This window comes from Patiria miniata, unplaced genomic scaffold (genome assembly GCF_015706575.1).
Source record: "Patiria miniata isolate m_02_andy unplaced genomic scaffold, ASM1570657v1 HiC_scaffold_25, whole genome shotgun sequence".
NCBI classification, from domain to species: domain Eukaryota; kingdom Metazoa; phylum Echinodermata; class Asteroidea; order Valvatida; family Asterinidae; genus Patiria; species Patiria miniata.
Window position 1 is genome coordinate 5,157,565 of NW_024037064.1, and position 25,611 is coordinate 5,183,175.

Sequence of the window (25,611 nt, forward strand, 5' to 3'; positions counted from 1 at the left end):
AGAAGTTCAAAAACCATTGAACACTGCGGGGAAAAAGACTTTGAAGGGCAAAGGTAAGACAAAATTGTCTAAACATGCACACTTTTCCCCTAATGCAACCTCAGTCAGTCGGCCATTACAGGGCGTAGCCGAGCAAGCCTCAATGTCTGCATCCACTCAACCGTGGCAGGAGCTAAATAACTCCATAACGCAAGCAATGAAAGCGGGCTTTGAACAATTCACAACTGAATTCCTGGAGGCAGCTCACAAAGGATATGACAAAGAATGCAAGCGGAGCTCCTCGAGCACCAATGTGCCCGAGCCGAAAGCCAAACGACTGAAATCAGTCGTGGTTGTTCCTGACTCCGTCACCAACTCAGAGTCTGATGACACAGAAACTGAACTCAAACGACTTCTTTCGGAAGGTGAACAAAATTGCTCGTCAAATGACGACCTATTGGGTGACATTCAACAGGAGTACGAAGCAGACGATAAGGTTGGGCCCAAAGTCAAAGACAAGCTCGCTACTCTGACTGACAAAATTCTCATGACGAAACTGTCAGATGAGAAATTGACTGAAAAGCAAAAAGCTTATTGCAGGCCTCAGAATTGTACCAAGTTAATGAAAACCAAAGTCAACCCAGAAATATGGGCGTTACTCAAACCTGGCACTCGCTCACGAGACTTAAAATTCTTGAGAGTCCAGAAATTGCTTGTCTCAGCATTTGTTCCTTTACTCCAATTAACGGAGAAATTACTGGCTAAGCAAAGCGTCAAAGACGAGGTGAAATTAGCCACTGATACAATAACACTCATGGCTAATGCCAACATCGAATTGAATCTTAGGCGTAGGGAGCTAATGCGTCCCGATTTAAATACTCAGTATCAACGCCTATGCGCTCCATCTGTCCCAATTACACAACTTCTTTTTGGGGACGATCTGACCAAAGCAGTTCATGACATAAAAACAACCAACAAAGTTGGAAATAAACTTGGTCGTCAAACTGAAGGACGCAGCAGAAGCTTTGGGTACAGACATTATTCAGGTCGAACAATGGCTTCAAAAAAGTACATGCACAACCAGTCGTATCCATACCAAAGGGGTCAACCGGCAAGAAGCAACCAGAGCCGGGGACGAGGATACAGGCGGGGCCAAAGCACAGTGACACGCCCGTAGCTGTCTCAAGTACTACCTCCAGGTTAGCACAGGTTAGCACAAACTTTACTGAAAACAGTGAAGCTAAAGCAAGCTGAAATGTAGCTGGAAGGATAAAAAACTATTTATCAACCTGGAATAGTATTACTTCAGATCCAACAATTTTAAACATTGTAAAGGGACTGCACATTGAATTTGAATCTATCCCGAGGCAAATGTTCATAGCAAAGCAATATTCTTTGAATATTTCTGAGCAAAATATTGTGCAACAAGAAGTTGACAAACTTCTTAAAAAAGGAGTTATCGAAAAAACAAATCACGAACCGGGACAATTCATATCAAATATATTTTTGCGGCCGAAGAAAGACGGTACATACCGAATGATCTTGAATTTAAAGTCGTTAAATCGACATGTGGAATACCACCATTTTAAGATGGAAACATTGCAATCGGCGATAAATTTAATGACAAATGGCTGTTTCATGGCATTGATCGATCTGAGAGACGCCTATTATTCAGTGCCAATTGCAACTGAACATAGGAAATTTCTGAAATTTCAGTGGGGTGATACAATTTATCAGTACAGCTGTCTCCCAAATGGGCTTGCTTCAGCTCCACGTTTATTTACCAAACTAATGAAACCCATCTACTCGGCTTTCAGATGCCAAGGTTTTCAATCAGTTGCGTACATTGATGATTCTTTATTGATTGGGAAAACATACGAAGAATGTTATGAGAATGTGATGGCGACAAAACAACTCATGGCCCAAGCAGGCTTTGTAGTTCACGACAAAAAGTCGGTTTTTATTCCCGAACAGGAAATAACTTTCCTAGGTTTCGTGTTTAACTCGAAAGATATGTCGATTTCCCCAACATCACATAAAGCAGAAAAACTTAAGGGAAAATGTCAACATTTGATTGCAAAAGAGTCACTGCTTATACGAGAAGTGGCTCAGGTTGTTGGCATGATAGTATCCAATTTCCCAGGTGTAATGTTTGGCCAACTGTATTACCGGCATGTCGAAAAAGACAAAATAAGAGCATTACAACAAAGTGACGGAGATTTCGATACTCAAATGAGTTTGTCACAAGAGGCATTAAATGACCTCAACTGGTGGATTGAAAATATTGAATCCACTGAAGCCAGTAGAAGTTTACGTGTAATAAACTCAAAGCCAAATGTTTTCATTACTTCAGATGCATCCCTTTCAGGATGGGGCGCTGTTTGTAATGGTATACGAACAGGGGGCCATTGGACACCTCAAGAAGCTAAGGCTCACATAAACATTCTGGAAATTCTTGCCTCTTTCTTTGCATTGAAGTCTTTTGCAAAGAAATGCAGGAATGTACATGTGCGTTTGTCTATTGATAACACAACAGCTATTGCACATATAAATAATATGGGTGGAATACATTCTACAGATTGTGATGTAATAACATGCCTGATGTGGCAGTGGGCTAAAGCAAAGCATATTTGGCTTAGTGCAGCTCACATTCCAGGAAAACAGAATGTGGTGGCTGATATTGAATCAAGACGAATGAATGTTGATGGGGAATGGATGCTTAAGCCATACATCTTTGAACAAATAAGTGCAAGGCTTATTAATCCAAATATTGATCTATTTGCCTCAAGAATAAACTATCAGATTAAACCTTATGTTTCATGGAAACATGATCCAGAGGCTATTGCAATAGATGCATTCATGCTGTCTTGGGAGACTTACAGCTTTTATGCTTTTCCTCCTTTTAGTCTAATCGGCAGAGTTCTCCAGAAGATTCAAAACGATCAGGCAGAGGGACTTCTGGTTGTTCCCAACTGGCCAACCCAGTTTTGGTTTCCGAAGCTAATACATATGCTGAAAGCAGAACCAATACTCATCCCAGCTTTTCTACAGCCACTCCAGCTACCGCAGAACAAATCAGCGGTGCATCCACTTCAGCCAAAGTTGTCACTACTGGCATGCCACATATCCGGGAACGACTTGCAAGCACAGGTATTTCAAACCGGACAAGTGAGATCATCGTGGCTTCGTGGAGAAGCAAGACACAAAAACAGTATGCTTCATATTTAAGGAGATGGGACTCCTTTTGTAGCCAACATGGAATTAACCCTATAAAACCGACAATAGGCAATGCCTTACAATTCTTAACAGATTTATTTGATGGTGGTCTCAGTTATAGTTCTGTTAATTCTGCCAGGTCGGCAATTTCGTCCATTATTTTGCCCATAGATGGCGTTACTTTTGGCAGTCATGCATTAACCACCAGATTTATGAAAGGGGTATTTAATTGTAGACCATCTTTCCCTCGTTACAAAACAATTTGGGACGTTGGTGTTTTGCTAAATTTTCTGAAGTCATTAGGTAGCACAAATGAGCTATCCTTGAAGTTGCTGAGTAAAAAAGTAGTTACGTTGCTGGCTCTAGTGACAGCTCAGCGAATCCAAACATTGCATCTAATATGCATTGATGATGTATTAATATCTGACAAAGAGTGTCACCTTAGAATAGGAAGTTTATTAAAACAAAGTAGACCAGGAGTACATCAAGCCGATTTGGTTTTACCGATCTTTTCAGAGAATCCCGATCTTTGTATTGTTACCAATTTGTCAGAATATATAAAACGAACAAGTATTGTTCGTGGTGAAGAAAAAGTTTTGTTTATCAGTTTTCAAAAACCGTTTAAAGCTTTGTCTAGAGACAGTATAAGCAGGTGGATTAAAGATATGCTCAAGTCTGCAGGAATTGACACGAGTGTTTTTACAGCTCACAGTGTACGGTCGGCCTCCACTTCAGCAGCTGCTACTGCAGGAGTTCCGATACAGCTCATCTTACAGACTGCAGGATGGTCCGGCGCACAGACTTTCGCCAAGTTTTATAATAAACCTATAATTGAAAAACCTGCATTTTCTACTTCAGTTTTAAATAAAAACCGATAAACTGTCACGATACTTATGATCAATCCACCATAAACAGAGATATGTTTCCAGTAACTTCTGATAGAATAGTTATTTATGTATAATTCAGAAAGAATGTGTATGATTAATTTACATAATAAGTTCACATTTAAAAACAAGGACTAGAAATTGGAAATGTTGAAGTTTTTTCACTGTTTTGTTTCCCTTTTTTCCAAGTCAAACTTTTTCGTGCTCTAAACATCTCACGTAATCTCTGGAGTGACGTCATAATGGTGAGGTAGAATCCTAAAATTAAACGAGTCTAATTTATTAGGCGAAGTTTGATTGGGATTCTACCGACCTATTATGACAAACGAAAGAGATTACGTGCCCTCCCGTTTTGCACTATTAATGGATCCCTCCCTTGTCGTTAATACGAAAATTTTGACTTGTGCTTTTAAGAACGAAGGCTGGCTGGTGAGCGCTATCTCACGTAATCTCTTTCGTTTGTCATAATAGGTCGGTAGAATCCCAATCAAACTTCGCCTAATAAATTAGACTCGTTTAATTTTAGGAATAATAATGAGGTACATGTAGTCAGGCCTCCTGCCTGGAGGTAATTACTTTTCCAGAAACTTGGAATGTGTGGCTGACCCACCCAGGGCTAAAGGACAGATTTTCTCACTCATGCTCACAGTGGTGAACAAAAATATAACATGCACATAAAACAATGAAGATAATAATAATTTCAATACTTTGAAAACATGAAAACAATCCAAAACTTGTGAAAAAGCAATCCCGCGTACCGATTATTGGGATATAAAATATTAAGAAACTTTCAGTAGAAATAGGAAAAACCCAAAGGTGCTAAAAAAGATAACATTGAAATATGTTTCAAATATTTCACCGGTTACACAAGTATTGACGAATGGGATTTACTTTCCTGTGGACCATCCACTGGGGCAGCAGGGAGAGGCAACTCCTCCCCCAGACATTTTGCTGCTATAATGAGCGCCAGTACTGGTTTGTTTTAAATGTTGAATGTGTGATGAAACGTGAATACAGAAAATACAGGCAAACTCTTGAAACACTGAAAACACAGACTATCAAAAACAGAATGTGACATTGGTGGCATTTCTACAGCTCTTTATCAAGGGTAGCATCTCTGGGTATGGACTCCTTGCACAAGTACCCCCTCAACCGTTACAAAGGGAGAGTTGTGGGACCACATGAATGCATTGCCAACAGCGCCTGGCACTCATTTGAAGATGTTAGGGGCCATTGAGAATTTTCAATGTTTTACAATTTCGACTTTTTTTCCAAATAATTTTGACCCACCCACCCACCCCAATTTCAATTAATAAAAAACTGAACTTGTACATTTACATGCACTTGCATGTACATATACTTGAACATGAACATGTATACCCCTGTGTGTCTAGTTCAGTGACGGCGTGAAGTTGTCGGTCTTCCTCTTTTGCACTGGTGACTTTCAGTTTTCTTGTGTTTTGCCAGCTGATATGCTGTTGGGAATGACAGGTTGTAGTTTTGGGAGCCACAAAGATGACCGTGGTTTTGTCGTTTTCTGGATGAGGTGGATGACATGTGACATACGAGGTTGTGCCTGTCAAGTGAGGTAGCTGAGAAAACATTCACTCGTACCCCCCCCCCCCCCCCCCCCCCCGCCCTGTTTGTAGGGCGGGGGGTACGAGCGAAAGAAAAACCATCAGGTTTGGGCAGACATCACATCACAGGCTGCGGTCCTTGTAGTCTTTGAGTCCAGTGTTTGAATTGACCAATTTTTATAGCGATTGGTAATCGACGACCACGGCGTGTTATAGAGCCGATCTAGTACACCTGGTACCCTGCTGCCTCTGCACGGCCTAACCGCTACAAACGCCCGGCGTCCAAGTCTACTGAAAAACCACCTCCCTCTCATGCCACGGTGGGTTTATATACACGTACATGACGTACATGTACAGTACATACAGGGGACGAAGTTGGAAAAGAAACACATCGCGATATCGGAACGCTTGCGCGTAGTTCAGGCAAGTCAAAAGATCTATCTTTCTTTTTTTTTCTTTTTCCATGGAAAGTGAATTTCGATTTTCAATTATTTAGCTTGACCCACCCACCCACAATTTGGAAAAAAGTTCGAAATTTTAAAACATTGAAAATTCTGAATGGTCCCCATTCAGAATGGAGATTTTTTCACCAAATATGAAAAGACTAATTAACGTATCAGGTCCAAGAAACAAACTCAAATGTAGAGTAAACATGTCAGCAAACAAACAAGTTAATGAACTGTACATGTCTGTTGCATCCAGCACTTGTCCCCCAAACTCCCCAAGCTCTCTATATAAACCATGTCATGTTACTTGATGATGATTCTGTGTTTGCCAGTGCCATCTCTCTGGGATTCGCCCCCTTAAAAGCTTACCACTGTTCACACTCTTTGCATTTTCCAAATGAAAGACTTCCAAAACCATTTCTTTATTGTTATCAATAGTTTGTTAAGTCAGAACTTAATGACAACAAGAATTCAAAGTTATTTCAATGCCAATTTCTTACTCAACATTAAATGCAAGGTTTTATTAACAAGATTATAAATGGATTGACTGACCTGGGTGTCATCTTCATTGTTTATTGTGTACATGTACCATCACCTGAAAGAGAAAATTATCGAAAACAAAAACTAAGAGTCATTTCATGTAAGTAATTTATATAAGTGTCCACGGGGAAAAAAATTAACTCTTAATGAAAGAGCAAAGGAAATCTGAATTTGGTGGCACTCGTCTGAAAGTAATTGACAAATTTGATACTCAATTTGAATTAGAAAGAAAGGAAAAATCTCAACATAGGTTTTTGTAAAATCATTTCTGGATTGATGCTGCAGAAAGAGTATGCAGTTGCCAAAGATTTTCTCACCAAATATGAAAATATAAATATACAAAGATCTGATCACAGCCAACAGCAAAGTATTCTGAGAGCCTAGCTGGCAACTTGCATTTTTTTTTGGGGGGGGGGTTTAAAATGGAGTTCAAAATGCAACTTTTCTAGTTGTGAAAACGTGTGCTATATTAAGGCTTAAAAGATGATGAATTTTAAGAAGTACAATGCACATACATGTAAGGGTGAGGCTGTGTAGTGATATAGTTAATTTTGTGACATTGGTTTGCATTCAGGCTGGGCGGCCTTTCAAAAGAAAGCAACTAAATGTATTATTAGCAAGTCTGTAAATTGGCCCAAAATGAAGTTGCAGTGAGCCCGTTAATTGGCCCAAAATTGCAAAACACATGCCCTGTTACTATGGCAATGGTCCTGGTACGGATTTTAAAAGACTTTGGTTATTTACTCCCAATTCCAATCAAGTTGAAACAATCAAGTTTTGATCGTGGACACTCATATGAAAGATTGACATGAAACAACTCTTCAGACAGGTTGGCAATTTGACAACTGAAAATTCTGACTGAAGCTGGTTTGTGAGCTAGGTCCAAGGAATTCACACCTTCTATAGAAATCCAAACTTGTTCATTGGGAGTTTCTTACAAACAGAACACAAAATGAGAGATTAAATGAGTCCATTATGTCACAGAATGGAAAGAAAAAGTATGCACAGGTACATGTATTAACACCTCATTTGATGAAACAAGTTTGGAATGACATGTACAATGCACGTATCTATGGACACTGATAGTTGCAGGCCAGGCAATAAGCCTAAAATTGCATACGCCGGCCATATCACGATTTGTACGCACCCATTTTTTTGCTTTCATCATTTTGTGGGCCATGAAATTGAAGGTTTGTAAAAAGAAAAAGAAGAAAGGTGGAAGCCGTGAACAGGACTGCCAGCTCGTATTGCTGTGTAATTTGGATGAATTAAGCCCTAATTGCTCTACTTTGCAATGCAGCATAGGCATCAGTTTTCAAAATGGCGATGGGCTTCCGGAATACACTTTTAGGGGTGATCACCTCTGGATGGAATTTTTCTCACAAAAGTCATCGGATTACCAATTTAACAAAATTGAGCACAAAATGAAAGATGATGAAATCAGTTTTAATTTGATGTGTCTTAACACCTTGAAGGCTTGGGATAACTGAGGTCACACCTGGAAAATAAAATGGAATCGAGCCAGAGGCAAATAGATAAGAAAACAAGCAGTAGGATCTGAACCAAAGACTCTTCAATTCCTTCAAGGATAACTGAGGTCACACCTGGGAATAAGCAGGAATCAAACCAAAACAAGCAACAGCCCCCCCCCATGAAACCTTCAAGGATAACTGAGGTCACACCTGGAAAATAAAATGGAATTGAGCCAGAGGCAAATAGAAAAGAAAACAAGCAGTAGGATCTGAACCAAAGACCTCTCAATTCCTTCAAGGATAACTGAGGTCACACCTGGAAAATAAAATGGAATCGAACCAGAGGCCAATAGAAAAGAAAACAAGCAGTAGGATCTGAACCAAAGACTCCTCAATTCCTTCAAGGATAACTGAGGTCACACCTGGGAATAAACAGGAATCGAACCAGGGGTTGATAGATAAGAAAACAAGCAGTAGGATCTGAACCAAAGACTCCTCAATTCCTTCAAGGATAACTGAGGTCACACCTGGGAATAAACAGGAATCAAACCAAAACAAGCAGTAGGATCTGAAGCAAAGATTCACCAGATTCAAACCAGACATCCCTAACATGAAGCTCCCAAGACATTAAGTACATGTAGGATCACTAGTCATCAAATCTAGCTGATGCAGTGATTATTTTCAGACAACTTTCATTCTTACTTGACTTGAGACGTTTACCGGCCGTCATCTTCTTGACTCCTCATTGTCTCTCAGCCAACATTCTCTCAAGATCAATTTTAACTCAACGTTGATTTTTTTTGGTTGGTAAAAATGATAACTTCAAATAGACTGAAAATTCTTTATAAGGATTTATAGCAAGATAAAAGAAATTTTAGTGTGTGGAATATGAAAGATTTGAGGAAAAATTATTTTTATTTACTTTTTTATTTGATGGTAAAAAAAAAAAACTGGTGGGATCACATGTAAATGTATGGTGAGGTGCATGCGATTGTAATTCAACAAAGTGCATCATGTACATGTACATGTAGATACTGGTATATAATGCATGGAGCTATCTAAGGTCCGAAACTCAAGTGTCAAGTAAATATGTACACAGATAAACAGATATACAGATTGTACAAGTGTGTGATATACATATGTATACGTATGCGGCAAAACAAAAATCCATATATAAACCATGTCACGTGACTTGATGACGATGCTGTGTTTGTCCAGCGCCATCTTTACCAGATCCGCCCCATCAAAAGCCTCAACTGTTTGTGCTCTTTGCGTCAAATTGGAAAAACTTTGTTTTTAAGTGATTTGGTTGAAATTTTAAAAAGGTAAGAAAAGTGTGTCAGTTATTTTGAATGAGTTTAAATGCTTGCTTACCGTTTCAAGTAATTTGACAGGAATTCTAAAAAAAAAATGATATCTTGTTTGAAAGTGGATACATATAACTACAAAATAGCAAATGAATATAAAATTTGGGGTTTTTTTTCAGCCCGGATGAAACTCACACAGACAGTGCAGTATTAAAAAAAGTTACATCTCTGTATTATAACCATTTCAATTTCTTTTTAAATACTCTTTGTATACAGATAAAATGGCTACAGCTCTAAAGAACATCGGTCCCCATCTTGAATGCATCATCTGTGCAGACAAATGTAAACAGCCCAAGGTGCTGGATTGCATGCACAGCTTCTGCCAGAAATGTCTGGAGCAATACCACATTAGCAGGTATGCAGGTCAGCCTAAGATTCCTTGCCCTGTATGTCAGCGGGAGACAGTACTTCCAGAGACACGCATTCAAGGCCTGAAAACAAATTTCCATTTGATGGGAATAGTTGAGGAGGTCTCACTCCAAGAAAAGGTGGTTAGTTCAGTGAAACAAACACCAGAAGAAGATGAGTCTAAATGCCACAAACACAAAGGAGAAGTGAAAACGCTTTTACTGTGAGACATGTGAAGAGTTAATCTGCCGAGATTGTACTGTAGTAGACCACTGTAAACCAGACCACCACTACATTGAGTTCGGAGAGGCTTCTTGCAAATACAAACAGTCACTGAAAGATATGTTTCCAGATTTCACCACAGATATTAAAAGACTTGAACAAGCTTTGGCCACTTCATCACAAGCTAAGCAGAGGTTTGAACAGAACGTCACAAAGACTGTGAAAGCTGTGCAAGACAAAGCGGATAAAATGAGAGCTGAGATGACAACTCAAGGGACAAAGATGATTGAAGAAATCAAACAACTCCAGCAGGATCGCAACAGAACATATGATGAGCATCAGTCAACACTGACAATGATGCTTGAAAGTAAACAACATTCCTTCAGTACAGCTCAGGATGTCATAAACACTGCATCAGGCACTGATTTGCTTTCCTTCTATCTTATCATTAGCAAAGACTTGAAATCACTCAAGAGTCAAAATCCTCCCAAGATTGATCCCAAGCTTTCAAATCTGAGCTTCGACCCGGGTCAGAGGATTGGTGACATCAATCTGGGCAAGCTTGAGGTGGAAGCAGTCAAGTTGAAGATGTGTTGTACGTTTTGTAAAGCTAAAAAGGGACTTCGTTCAGTAAAAGAGTTTAGTAGGGCTCTAGATATTACTGCTACTCAACCTGGTGAGATTGCTGTGGTAGACTGTTTCAACAACCGAGTGGTCATCTGCAGCAATGAGGGACAACACAAGGGAACCATTCCCGTACAACGTAAGTTTCTTTCATGCACATGTTCATTAACACCAACTTTCATGATTGTGTGGAAATTATAAGTAAGTCTTCCATGTACACATGCAGATCTGACAACTGAGAATGAAAACCGATAAAATAATGGCAAGGAATTGATGTGCTGGCAGTGCCCCCCCCCCAAAAAAAATGATTTTGTTCTCCAGACAAAACTTCACAAAAATGTCTATACATGTAGGCCTATGTTTAAAAAAACTCACACACTGACACACACACAAAATGAAACAAAACTACAACAAAACTTTTATTTATTTCATTACTGATTTCAGTTTGTTTAGAAGAAAAACTATTTTTATTTTGGGGTTCTGTAACCTTTAATAACAAAAGGGGTTGCTTTTAAGTTGCTTTGCGAAAAACCAATCTGCCCTGTGAGTAGAATGTTCTTGATGGCTCTGAGCCCCCATCAAGATCACCCTTTGGTTTTGTCTTTGTTCTTCTTTAGTGTTCATGCTTTGCCTTTTTTCTGGACAATAAAGCTCCATGGCTTATATTTTAGGAGGCACAGTGCAGGACCTTTAAAATTGGTATGAACATATACCCCCGACACTGAGGTGTGCATTCAAATCTGAAGTCATGATGACATCAGCAGGTATCAAATGAAAAGAAATTCTAGTTCAAAAAGTGACCATTTTGTTTCATTCATAACTCCTGAACAAAGCAAAAAATCTTGTTCACATTTTGTGATCTAAGGGACCATACGTTGATGAACCATATTTTTTGTCCTGTGTACACGTGAAGTTGCTTGACTTTCTGGGGTTGACGGTCAAAGTTAGGTGAATTCAAAATACTAAAAGCAGTATGAATATTAAACAAAATGGATTTACTCCGTAAGGGTCAAGGTATGAAGAAAAACTTTGTACAAACATGCACTGTTGTACAAAGATGTGACAAAAATGGTGACATCATACAATGTCACCACCATATCAAATTACAAGTGATTTAAAGGGACACTACATCCTGGAAAGCACCCAATTGGGCTTCAAATTAAAGAGCATTTAAATGTAGGATATAAACGTCTACACAACCATCCTTGCAAGAACAAATTTTGGGAGTCAAAATTTTGACTCTCAAAAATGTGTCATTCCGTGTCAATTCAACACGATTTTGGACCCAACCCTCAAAGATTGAAACGATTTGGTGTGATGATTGGCCTGTATGAGAAACCCCCAGAACTGATTTTTTTGTAGTTCGGCTTGTTAGATTCTGAGATACAGGTCAACGAACTTTTGACTAATTAGCATGACCTCCGAACTTTCAATACTTGTATTTCCAAATTTATAGCAAATACAAAGCAAAATTGTACATCATATTAAGGCTCTTTGAATGGCCTCCATTTCATAAAATAAAACCAAAATCATACGATGAAGCACAGAGAAAATGCGCTACGAAATGACCTTTGACCTTAAATTACAAATTAAACACAATATGCTTCAAGTTTCTTTTTTTTCAGTTGTTAGTTTATGATGTAAGCACCAATCTTGGAACATTTTGTGAAAGGTGTCTTAAAGTTTGCAAGAACTAAATTGTTATTATACAGTTTTTTATTATACAATTATTTGATGACTAAAAATGGGGTTTATGTTGTTCAATTAATGCTTCATTTGAAAATTGAACAACCTTGTTATTGCTAAAACAAAATAGCAATACAGGTAAATATAAGACTAATCTATTTTGATATTTGAACAATGAGAATAGCACAGAGAGTGCATCAACTTTATAAAAGACTTTGCAAAACTGTATCTCCAAGACATTGCAGTTATTCACAATTATACTTGTATGGTGGTTGAAGACTGCACAATGTTCATGTATAGGCCTATTCATTCTACATGACCGGGCTTTAAGGCAGGCCATGTTTTCATTAATATAGGTAGGTTATCATAGGTTCCCCCAATCAAAGGTGATTTGGGAGTCCGCGAAGGGACGATACTTACCTGTTAAACCTACAATTTGCATATTTCTCTAAGCCTGAGGCTTCCACGCTAGATTTTAATACCACACAAGGGCGCCCTCCATCGCCCGCCCCCGCTCCCGCCAACGGCCAACTCGTCCTCTTTTCTCTAGTATCTAACTTTAGGGCGAGCCACCGTGGGGAAGGAGGGGGGGGAGGTTTAACAGGTAAGTATCGTCCCTTCGCGGACTCCCAAATCACCTTTGATTTGGGGGAGTCCACTTCAGGGACTCCCTTACCTGTTAAACCTACAATTTGCATAGACTAGCACCGAAAAACGGATGGTGGGCTTCAGAGCGAGCCTATCCAAAAACCATGCTTCGGGAAACCTAAACCTTGTCCCTTCACGTTCTCCCTAACCAGTGGTGTACATGGCAACTTAAAGAACTCACCAGTAACTGGACCCCCTTGAAGTAAGCCCATGACGTTGTCATATGGCTCTTGTGTCATGTGCCTTGACTGGATTGGTTGGTGAATTCGGCCAGTCTTTGACCGAGGCTTGGATAGCCGTAACAATCCACCGGGAAATAGTGTCTGCCGACACCGCCCCGTGCGGTTTATTTGTTGAAATGAATAGTTGGGTGGTGTCTCCTCTCAAGGTTTTTGTTCGAGCCAAGTACCATTTCAGTGCTCGAACTGGACACCATAATTTATCTTGTGGGACGGAGGAAAACCCTTTAAGATCCGGAACAAAAATCGGTGGAGGAAAGAAGGATGGAGATTGATTCTTCGTTAAAAACCCATGACGAGGCACCAGTCGTACCCCGTTGGGTTCCCATCGAATATGCCCCGGTTCCACCGAAAGGGCATGAATCTCGGTTCTTCGTCTAGCCGTGGCCGTGGCTAACAGGAAGACCGTTTGGACGGATAGGTCGAACAAAGAGGTGTTGGCCATAATATAGGTTCATATGGCGGTCCTGCCAAGACCTGAAGGACCTGTGCCAGATCCCAAGACGGAACCAGCTTCTGAAATGGAGGCCTCTCAACGAACATCCCCCACATGAGCTGAGTCAGGCTAGCATTATCCGACACCGTAGATCCATCCGACAATCCCTTATGGACAGCCGCTATGGCTGATCTGTAGCCCCGAATAGTGGATACTGTCAGGTCCTCATGGAACAGGTGCATGAGGAAGTCTCCTACCACTGCTAAAGGTGTTGTGCATGGATCATGAGTTTGTTCTTCACACCACCTATGATAATGTCGTAATCTGCTGTCGTAAGTTCGACGGGTAGACAGTCTGCGGCCTCGGGCTGCCAATGAAGCAGCGTCTGCTGAAAGGCCTGCTGATCGCAGTGACTGCTCGACAGCATCCAAGATGTTAAGTGAAGCGACTCTATCCCTGGGTGCGGGATCAGAGACCGCGGCTGACGCAGTAGGTCCGGTCGCCCCGGAAGAATTATCGGTGGGTTGCACAACAGCCGAACGATTTTCTGAAACCAAGGCTGGCGCGACCAAAAGGGAGCGATGAGAATGACTCTGCACTCCTCTGTCTCAACCTTTGTCAATACTCTTGGCAGGAGCGAGATTGGTGGGAAAGCGTATGCCAGCATGCCCTTCCAACTGATGGAAAACGCGTCACGCAATACACCGGTAACTGATGGTTCAGTGCCGATGCAAAAAGATCGATGTGAGGACGATCCCATACTTGGAAGATCGACTGACCTACTGTCAGGTGAAGAGTCCACTCCGTTGGAAGGACCTTCCCCCGGGACAGAGCGTCCGCCATGATATTCAGTTTCCCCGCCAGGTGGACCGCTGTAAGCGTAAGGCGGACAGGCTAAATACCCCCAGTTCATTTACCGGGAGCCGCTTTCAATTGAGCCCCTCTTTAATCGGCTCCCGCTTGCATAGAAAGCGGGTGAACTGTTTCTACAAACCGTCCGACGGTTGGCACTGCCGGCTCCCGATACAAATCACCATTATTTCTAATAACAATGAATCCTGTGGTTTTATATCCAGCAGTGATGAGGGCTTCCACTAACTGACCGCAAAGACCAGGGGCCTCACTAATCCTCTGCACAGAGCTATTGTTCACTGTAATTGGTGACTACTACAGCATTGATAGCATGTATTGTGCATGAAGGCCTTTTATTCAGGTTCTATGGAATGGAAATTTCGTATCAATGATACCACACTTCATGGTGAGCACTTTTTCTACAGAGCTATTGGTTCTCACTAGCTCCGTAAAAAAAGCCCCTCACGTCATCAATACGACGGCCAATTGACACAATGTGTCAAGGTAGTGGGCAAGTAGATGTAATTGTAGTGGGCGCATCCGCATCCTGCACCATGGAAGCACATCCACCATGCTTGCCATTAGGCCCAATAGCCGAAGCCAGGCTATTGCCGGGGCCACGCTGGCAGTCTGGAAGAGGGAGATGCAGTCCACAAGATTTTGGACTCGCTCCTCAGTCGGGAAAGCCAGCCCTCGCTGGAGGTCCAACTTTGCTCCTAAGAAAACTGGGTGCATCGTTGGGTTTGGTTGGGATTTTTCGACATTGACCAGGAACCCCAACTCTGAAATGATGTTGGAAGTGAGTTCGAGTGCCCAACTCGTTTCCTCCTTCGTCTCCCCCACAATGAGCCAATCATCCAGGTAAACAAAGATTTGCACCTGGCGTTGTCGGAGGATTCCAGCTACGACCTTCACCAGTCGCGTGAATACCCTCGGGGCAGTGGAAAGGCCGAAGGGTTGCGTGAGGAACTCGTAAGTCCGCTGATTGTAACGAAACCGAAGGAATGCCTGATGTTCGTTCCACAGCGGTTCATGTAGATAGGCGTCTTGGAGATCGCCCAAGTTGGAATGGGTAAAGAATCCAAAACTGTCCTCAGCGACTCCATCCGGAACCGTTTGGGTCGGACATATTTGTTTAACGGCCGAAGGTTCAAAATCGGTCGCCATTCTCCCGTTTTTTTTTTTGCGCTAGAAAGAATGTCGAGAAAAATCCTCGAGTCGCATCCTCTGTCGGCACTCTGCGTATTGCCCCTTTCTTTAAGAGGGCGGATATCTCCGACTCCAGAGCGTGACGCTTGGTCTTGTCGGATGGAATCGGTGTTACTCTCGGTAGGTACGCAGACGGGGGAGTACTTGTGAACTCTATTTTGTAGCCGGAAGTTACTGTTTTGAGTACCCACCCGTCGTTGCACAAAAGGGCCCAAGTCCTTGCGAAACGTATGAGTCGACCCCCTATGGGCCCTGAATAGGGGGCCGTGGGAAGGGTGCCGTCACCGGCGCCAACCCCCGCCCCGGTAACCTCCGCGCGAAGCTTTGGAGCGGGGGGTGAAGCCAACTCTACCCCGGGTACGTGACCCAAAGGCCTGACTCTGTCCCACTGTTGTAGTGGCCTTGTAAGACGAGCCCGATGGGTTGGAGGCAAACGGCTTCAACGGTTTACGGGGGAATGTCTTGCCCCTAGTCGTTGCACTGCCACCTCTGGCCGGACGAGAGCTGCCCTTCGGACTAGGCTGTCTATTGAGATTGATCTTGTTCGTAGCTTTTATCCGCTTCGCTTCAGCTTGCATGATCTCTTGGAATTTCCCTCCAAACAAGTCGGAACTTAGTCGGGGGAGGGATTCCAGGCTGGACCTCAAACCATCAGAGGGAACAAAGATTGTATCCAACACATTAGCTCGGCGGGCATTGATTGTCATCAAAGACACCCGCATAAACTGGTCCATGCACAGCCGTAGCCCGTCGTCAAGGCAACGAAACGCTGTCTCAGTTGCCTCTGGTGACACCGGCGAGTCTGCCTCACAAGAACACACCAAGTATTCTGACAGGAGTTGTAGAAAACATGCCACTCGAATTCCTGCACGTGAAGCTGTGTCAATCTTAAGTAATGACTCTTCAAAAACATTCTTTTCTTTTGATGGAAAAGGTGATTTCACCGAACTTCGGCCACCCGAATCCGCCGCGATTTTATAACGTACCGTAGCGGGCATGGGCGGCACTGATAAAAATTTATCGAAGTCCGCCTGAGGTACTCTGAACGGGCGAGTTTCACGGCGCACGAACGGACGTATTTTTTTAACCTCCGAAAGTGCGTTCATGCGATCGGCGCACAGCCGATCAATCGGAAGAACCGGAAAATTCCTTCGGTTCGACCGGCGCGGTCCGGCGCTTTAACGTTTGTCTAGCACCCTCTACCGGTTCCTCTTCGTCCTTCGACGGTATAATTATGTAGCATCCGTACCATATCCTTCATGACCACGCGCAATCGCTGGTCAGTCGTGGATTGGTAGGATGACTCATCCGAATCCACCGAGGAATTGGGGGCTGTTCCCGGCGATCACGTTTTTGTCTCGAGGGAAAAGTTTCCTCGCTACCGCTGCCGAAACCCAGCGTCCCTGGGTCCCTATCTGACACACTCCCCGGGTCGGAAAAATTATCCGAGATGAGGATTGACATCTCATCCTCGGCCCCCGGTTCCGGTAAAACCTGCCCGGGCTCCGGTGGAGTCACCGGTTGAGCCAGCGCTGTCGGTTTCGGTATCAGTGACGTAATACTGGCCATCAATTCACGGAACCCCTGTAATAACAGGGCCGACGTGGGATCTTCCCGCCTGCTGTGATGCCGTCAACGGCCTCGTGGCGATCTGCTAGCGGATGACGATGAAGAGCTTGAACTAGTATATCTCCGCCGTCTCTTACGCCCGGTGTGTCTCACCATCGGACCTGTCCCGGCTCCGGTTGCGTCCGCGACTCGGACCCGGAGCCGGATCTACCGAAACCTCAGCCGAGGGACCGGCAATCGAGCCCGGCTCCGTAGTGGCTGCGTCGGCAGCCTGCATCCCGTGTTTCCTGCCACCCAATGTCTTTGGGCGGGCTCCGGTGTCGGTCGCACCGGTCTCTGCCCCGGACCCACCGGGAACCACACCGGTTTCGGGGGCTGTTCCGGTCACACCGGGAATAATGCGGCCCGTCGCTATATGCCCCGCCGGCATAGCTTTGGCCCGGGAATTCTCCTTTTTCTTCCCCGGCGTACGTTTGGAAGCGAGCACGGGCTGCCCGGCTGGGGGCGCCGTGTCGGATCCTTCACTCAAACCAGCCTGGGGCATGTCCCCCGATTGAGTGGTAAGACTCGGACTCTCGGTGCCAGTGGCTAAACTAAATTCCGGAGGCCTCACTGGCACGGATTTAGTAGTATGACCCGATGCTTTACTGGTGGCCAGAGACCCTTTAGGCATGACCCCAGAAAGCGGTGATTGTCCCGCCGATGTCGCCTTGCTCGGTGCCCCGGAAGACACACTGCCTGCAGAATCACCCGAGGGAGACCGGGAACGCATCCATGCTGCTACGGCCTCCCACTCTGCTGACCCCCACTTCTTACAAACCGAGCACGGCACTCGCCGGTTACACGGTCTGCAACGGGGGCATAAATCATGCCCAGAAGCACCGAATCTTGAAGTATAACTCACGAAAGAAATAACTAGCGCCCTTGTGTGGTATTAAAATCTAGCGTGGAAGCCTAAGGCTTAGAGAAATATGCAAATTGTAGGTTTAACAGGTAAGGGAGTCCCTGAAGTGGACATTATATTTCATGAGGACTGAGAATAGTGACAGTGCATTCATATACTGTACATACAATGTATGTTACATTTGAGTTCTTCTTTACCCACAGGTCCAGTGGCAGTTGCAGCCACCCACAATACTGAGCAACGCTTACTTGTGTTGGAACGTAGAAGCAAGTATGTCAAGGTGTTCAACATGAAGGACAACACTCTTGTTATGCAGTTCCCAACGTTGAAGCATCAGGTATACAAGACAAAACTGAACCTATTGAGTCTAGCAGTAACAAAGAATAGCATCTTAGTAGGCGACACCTACAATAAGGTGTGGACTGAACACAAAGCCACTGATGGTGAGATCCTACACATCATACCAGTGCAGACTCCACCTTTCTACCTGGCTGTTGATGACGACACTGATAGAGTTGTGGTCAGTGGAGGTATGTCAAAGAAAGTGGATCTTGGTAATAGCAAAGGTAGAACAATCTGGAACATTAATCCAACCATTATATTTCATGAGGACTGAGAATAGTGACAGTGCATTCATATACTGTATATAGTGACAGTGCATTCATATACTGTACATACAATGTATGTTACATTTGTTTACATCTGTATAACCCATGTGGAATCACATTCACATCGGAGGGACAGCTGGCAGTGGCTGATGACAACTCAATCAAGATGTATCAAAAGGTGTGATGTCATCCAACATGACATTGACTAGCAATCATCATCATCCCAAAAGCAAATGTTGAGTATGAAATTGTCCAGTCATTACAGCACCAATCAACATTCATGTCGCACTCATATCACATCTCTCCTCAAAAATCCAAACTGCCAGATCCCTCTGATGTGAACCATTTTACCATACCAATTCTTAAATAAACAGTGCATCAATTACATTTTGTTACTATACAAAGTCTTATATAAACAGTGTATTGACTACAGTTACATTTGATTTGATTGGGGGACAATTTGTTTTAATCTTACATGTATATGTATAATGACTGGAATCTAGTATCTTTGTCTAAATTAAATGGTAAATTTGAAAGGAGAGGGGAGTTTAGTGGGTGTTGAGGTGTTTGAATGTAATGACCCCCGCCTCCTCAACCCAACACCCCTCCCTCACCCAGTACATGGATTGCCATAAATCTAGCCAATACTCACCAACTTTCTGTGGTGTTTATGAAACCCGGGCTTCGTTGTGGCTTCCGCTTCATCTCTGGCTCTAGATTCCTAAGAATCCTACCACATTTAAACTAAGTGAAAATGCACCAACCATCCATTGGCCTTGTGTGACAGGATTTGGTGTCTCTGAAGAAGAAAATGGACCAATATTGTACTGGAGTTACATCAGGGGACAAAAATCATGCAGCCTGAGGCCAAAGCCAGGGACGAAGCCAAGATTTCATAAACACAATTAAGACTGTTAAATTGTTCCTGGTGGAACTTGCTGTATATATTCTGCTATCTTTCATAACAAAGACTTGAGAAATGTTTAGGATCATTTCGTTCTTGAGATGCAACATTCTTAAAATTTATTTTGAGTAATTACAACTTTACAAATGCATTACTCAGTTCAATTTAGTGTTAGGATTAGTGTTCAAGATAAGCCTTTATTCACTCAGTTAAATTTGTGCCTATTTAATTAATAAAACTCTACTCTTCAAGTAAATTGACTTGTCTAAATGTATCCTAAAGATTAGTGACAAAGCTCATTCTATTCATGTGGTTTCAGATCTTCATTCACATAATGGAGAATTGTGTTGTCAGTGTTCATGAGGTTTATATTTTGACCTCATCAGAGGCTATTAAAAGTAGAAGCCAAAGCTGGAGACATTAAGCCAAGATTTCGTTAACTCCCTGAGATTCTGAAATGTGTTCCTAATGGAATCTACATGTGATCCAATATACACTGTACTTTTGGTAATAGAAATTTTGAGACAGTTTTACAACCACTTCATCCTTGAGATATAACCATACTACAAGTAGTTGGTGAAATAATATTGTTGAAATTCATTTTTATCATACACATCACCATGATAGTTAGTACTCAGATTACTGTTCAATGTAAGCCTTTATTTACTCAGTTTTGACATTACTTTTTGCAGTTTCTGTTTACGCATTTGAATTTACGATGCATTTACATGCGAATTGAAGATAATTTACTAATTGAAATGTTTGCTAAAGATGAGTGAAAATTTATTCGGTTTCCTGTCTTAATTCACAGAATGAAGACTATGTTTATAAGAATGTTTTTATCTTGATTTGAAATTTTGTTAACATTTTTGCTAACTGAATATCCCTTCAGTTTGAATTATTAGAAATCAGCTCGACTGAAGCTGAATTTCAGAAAGCTATACGGCCTCAGTTGCCTTGATTTTGGCCCGACTGCCACCTTGAAAAGGTCCCAAACAAATAGCACATTTCTAATTCAATTATTTTCCTTACAAAACAAATAGATTTCTTTGTCTTTTCAAGAATTTAATTGCACATCTCTGTTTCCATTGTTTTGGATTTTTTGGTTGCCATTTCAGAAAACTGGAAAATGAAAAAAAAAATCATCACTTCAGTTTGGGTTTCAGCAAAAAGAAAGAATTATGAATTTGTTTGCAAAGTATCAATCTTATTGTAAAAATTAAATGTTCAAGTAGACTTTTTAGTGTTGAACAATTTACCACTGTATGTAGATCTCAGTAGTCACAACAAGACTTTGTAAACTCCCTTTATGTATATTCTTCAATTTGTTCCTAATAGAACATACATCTACTCATTGTATTCTGTGCTATCTCTACATTACATTTGCTGATAATAGAAATTACAGCTTGTACAATTTTAATTATTAATTTTTTCTGTTAACTTCACTTTTTAAAGCCATGTAGGATCATTTGCAATTACCTAGATAAGTACCTACCGATTTAATGACAGAAACCTCAAAGTGAAGATAGGACTGGTAACAAACACCCTGTGAAATAATTCCACCTGAAATGGTATTGTCAGAAAACAAACATTGAAGGTGGTTTCAAAATGGGGTGCCTACAGAATCCAGTTATGAGATCCAAAGATTTGTGCATTATGTTTTCTCTGTTTTCTCAAAAACGTATAGTAGCCACTCAGCTAAGACTTGAACAGAATGCTTGTTATGCACCATACTTGAAATATTGAGCACTTTTGTTGCTTCGGAGAAAAAAAAACCCGCAAAAAGCAAATGATCCTATGCACAATGTACCTTTAAGCATACACAAACTATGAAAGTTGATCAAGATTACTTTAAATATTAGTGTTTTAATATTCACTCGGTTCATTTTAAAAAAGAAGAAAAAAGTTTTTGTAGTTTTTGTTTTCATTTTAAAGTTTTTCATAGAAATCATGTTTACTGTTATTATTTACAAGCTTTGTACATTTGCATTTATATCAATGAAACACTAATGTGGATGATCATTTAATCATCAAAATGTCCGCTAAAGATGAGCACAAATACTTATCCTATTCATTTGGTTTCCTGTCTGAATTCACAGAATAAAGACTTGTCTAAACTTTACTCACAAGGCATTATCTTGATGGAAATTTTTATTATTTCTCTTTGAAGGTTACAAATTCTTCAAGTGTGAAAGGTTGCCAATCATTTTAACAAATGTTCAAATCAATGGTATTGAATTTCAGGAAGCTATGGCCTCCGTTGCCTTGCTTTTGGCCTGACTGCCTCCATGAAATGTCCTTGTCTTTTCGAGAATTCAATTCCATACCTCTGTTTTCATTGTTTTACTTATTTGGTTGCAATTTCAGCAAACTTCAAAACAATGAAAGAAACACGTGTTACAATTAAATATTCAAATTGACTTGTAAAATCAGATGTTTTGAAATGAAATGAACAGAAATAAATTCATTCATTTATTCAGAATAAGAATTCACTTACCACTCTGTAGTTCTTTGTAGTTCTTTGTAGTAGCTCCTTTCTTCATCTAAAAATTAAAAAGAACAATCATGCCTTGAAATTGTTACATTGTTATTCCACATGGAAACCTCGACCTCCAAAGAAACCCACAAAGTGAAGTTTCCTGAATCCAACAGAATCCCACAACTCAGATGAACCATACAACAGAAACTGTGGAATTGGGTTCAAACTTTCACATGTGTTTAACTATTAATGACTGTGTGACGAACTTTTTTCTACAAGTTTTGGCAATTACATATTCATCAACTTATTATTTTTGGATTACTTTGTTTGACACATAAAATAGGCAGACACTTTTATGTGTGGATTCCAGCTGGTCAAATAAATTTCAGATTTCTTGGACCAGTCTGCAAGTCTTCAGAGCCGCTGACAATGTCAGTTGTTTCACCTTTTAATCAGATCCCCAACAAATAAATATGCCACAGCGCCCTCTATTGGCGATGACTCTCCCTTCCTTCATTCCCGAGTGTAAACAGTTTTCAAGTCCTGATGAACGCATGCTGATTGAGTGTAGCGGGGGTGGTGGAGGGGTGAGATGCTTACTTGTTCATTTGAAAGCCATCCTCTCTTGACAGTGTCTTGATGGGGGAAGTTTGGCATCCTGTTAGCTGCTGTGCCTAGTATGTCCTCTAAGTTGCTACTTGGGATCCAGTCACTGCTGCTCCCTGTGGAAAATATTTAGAAGAAAACCGAGACGATTTATTGAGGAAAATATTCTCTGGACTGGATGACAACTAAAATTTTACTAATCTGCATGTCATGGATGTCCATTGGGTTTAGAAATCACAGGAGTCTATTTTTACATTACTGTTTTTATTGATTGGACTTGACAGTTTTCATATCCTTCTGAGTTGGTTTATATAGCATTTTATAATCAACAATGGTCTTTATAGCTACATTCTTCAATTAGAATCTTTAAGTACAGAGCCAAGAAAATTCGAAACTTTTCACAGTCCTGTTATTTATTTTTTAAAAGCCACCCCTCCCCATTGGGTGTAACACTGTTTGTTTGGGTAACTTTTGGCAACTCCTCTCATTTGATTTGTTTTGGTTTCCAACTGATCAGGACATAGTCGCCCCTTATAAATTTATGTACAGTCAATTCTGTCGTACTCCATTACACTCAACTTCCCCCAGTAGCACGGATATGCATGGACAAATTTCAAATAGACTGAAAATTCTTGATCATTATTGTTACAAGAAAAAAGAAGCTTTTGTGTGTGAGAAATACATGTATGAAGGACTTGATCAAAATATTTTGACAGCTTATTTTATTTGATGGTTGAAAAAAAACTGAGTGGAATTAAATGTATGTGAGGTGTATGCGATTGAAATTTAACAAAGTGCAGCATGTACATATAAATAGAATGCATGCACCCATCTAAGGTCCAAAACTCAAGTGTCAAGTAAATATGTACACAGATAAACCGATATATACAGATTGTACATGTATACGTATGCAGCACAACAAAAATCCCAAGCTCTATATATATAAACCATGTCACACGACTTGATGACGATGCTGTGTTGGCCAGCGCCATCTTTACCAGATCTGCCCCATCAAAAGCCTCAACTGTTTGTGCTCTTTACGTGATAAACATCATCTTTAATAGATTAGACTGGGGATTCAAAAAAGGTAAGAAAATATTGTCAGTTATTTTGAATGAGATTAAATGCTAGCTTACTGATACAAGTTTAGGAGATCACAGTTTGCCTGAAACAACAAAATGCGAAGAGTACACACAGTAGTAATGTTCCAACAAAACCTAAAAGTATTGAGTAATAACAAGAGTGGAAACAAACCATCAGAGCACTTCAAAATGTCAGAGCTCTTCAAAATTTGACAGGATTTATTTGATGTCTTGTTTCAAAAAAGATAACTTTTGTCTCACTGCAAAAAAGCAAATGAAAAGAAATACTGGTCTTTCTTGCCCAAATTCACACAGACAGTGCAGTATTGATGAATTAATTTTATCAACTGAACGATAAATTCTCTTACACTCTGCACAAACTGGTTTCCTGCCTAAGTAATGGGTTGGGGCTTATGAAAATGTATTAACAAGTTTGATTGGCTAGTCCAGGAGTAACGTGATTGGATAGAGGCAATGCTTGGGCTGTTGCCGTGTGGTGAGGCCTACTTCGTTGCAACAAATGAATGTGGAAACATTATTCACGTTCTCAGCTTTCATTTTTGATTTTCTCCTCTTTAGATTTTCTTTTGAAGTGTACGCCATCCTTGTTTTCTCAGCTTTCATTTTCCCATTGAACGTGTTTTAGTTTCCTTGTCCTTTGAAGATGCCTAAAGCCAATCGGTCAGCCTCAGCTCAAGCATCCGGGAAAGGGAAGGATGCCAGGAAGCTGCGCCGGTCACCTCGTTTGTGTGCTATCCAGTCAAGAGTGCGTGGACGGCCGTCACAGCTGGAGGATGTAACGACTCCGGAAGTGGGATGCCAGCAGCAAGGTTGGGACCGAGCAGAGGAGCCGAAGCTTGACCAAGTTCCTGGACCGAGTAGGGGAAGTGGACCACGCCAACGACGAATCCACGGTGAGCTCTAAGGCTCTAGCATTGCCTACCATGAACACTGAACATTTCTAACTTACTGACTCAGACACGGCTGATAAGGTTAGTGTATTTGGTAGTAATACGAGGCATGACACTTCTGTCACTCACCTTCGCAATAGCCAGCCTGTACCGGCCTCAGCACTGAGTTCCCATTCTTTATACTTAGACCAGACCCGCCGGATCTTGTCGGGTCAGGGCAAAGCACCCTCGGGTTATCAAGTCCCGATTAATGTTTAGGAAACAAATATGAAGTGACAGGTACGTTGATCTGCTGCTTTTATTTAATGACACAGCCGCGACTTCTCTAGTCAATCATCCAAATGAGAGAATCCCGAAGTTGGCACTTGAGAATGGCTCGATCGTCTGCAAACCAGATTCCCCAGCAAAACAAAATTGATATCTATAAATGGCTGACAGCATTCCACACTTTTATGGCCATTTATGTGGTGCGTTACCCTCTCCGCGTAGGTGAGCAGATCAAATATGTGGAGACAATGAGGATGGTTGCCTGCCAGTTTAGGGGCTTGGGATGGCACGTGGAGGAGGAACAGTTTCGTCTGCGCAAAGAGGCTAACCCGAGACGTTGCTTGGGGGCCACAGGACATGGAGTTGTGGGTCACGGTGGCAGCCACTACTGTGTCTGCCAGTCAGTCTGCTCAATCTGCACCAACTGACACCGTCAATATTGCGCATCACAACAGAAGTGCAGGCTTCTGCTTTGCTTTGAACCAGGCCAAAAGTTGCCATTGGGCGATTTGTAAATCTGGTGTACACTGGATCCA

General features: G+C 41.6%; 1 protein-coding gene and 1 pseudogene across 1 annotated transcript; both read left to right on the plus strand.

The window, feature by feature from the left end:
• Positions 1–789: 789 nt before the first annotated feature.
• On the plus strand, positions 790–4,259 carry LOC119733242. Its single transcript, XM_038206828.1, has 2 exons — positions 790–1,188; positions 2,886–4,259. Exon 2 carries the CDS (start codon positions 3,096–3,098, stop codon positions 4,071–4,073), a length of 978 nt encoding a protein of 325 aa, XP_038062756.1. The 5' UTR covers positions 790–1,188; positions 2,886–3,095; the 3' UTR covers positions 4,074–4,259.
• Positions 4,260–9,644: 5,385 nt separating this feature from the next.
• Positions 9,645–11,324, plus strand: LOC119732860 (annotated as a pseudogene).
• Positions 11,325–25,611: the final 14,287 nt, after the last annotated feature.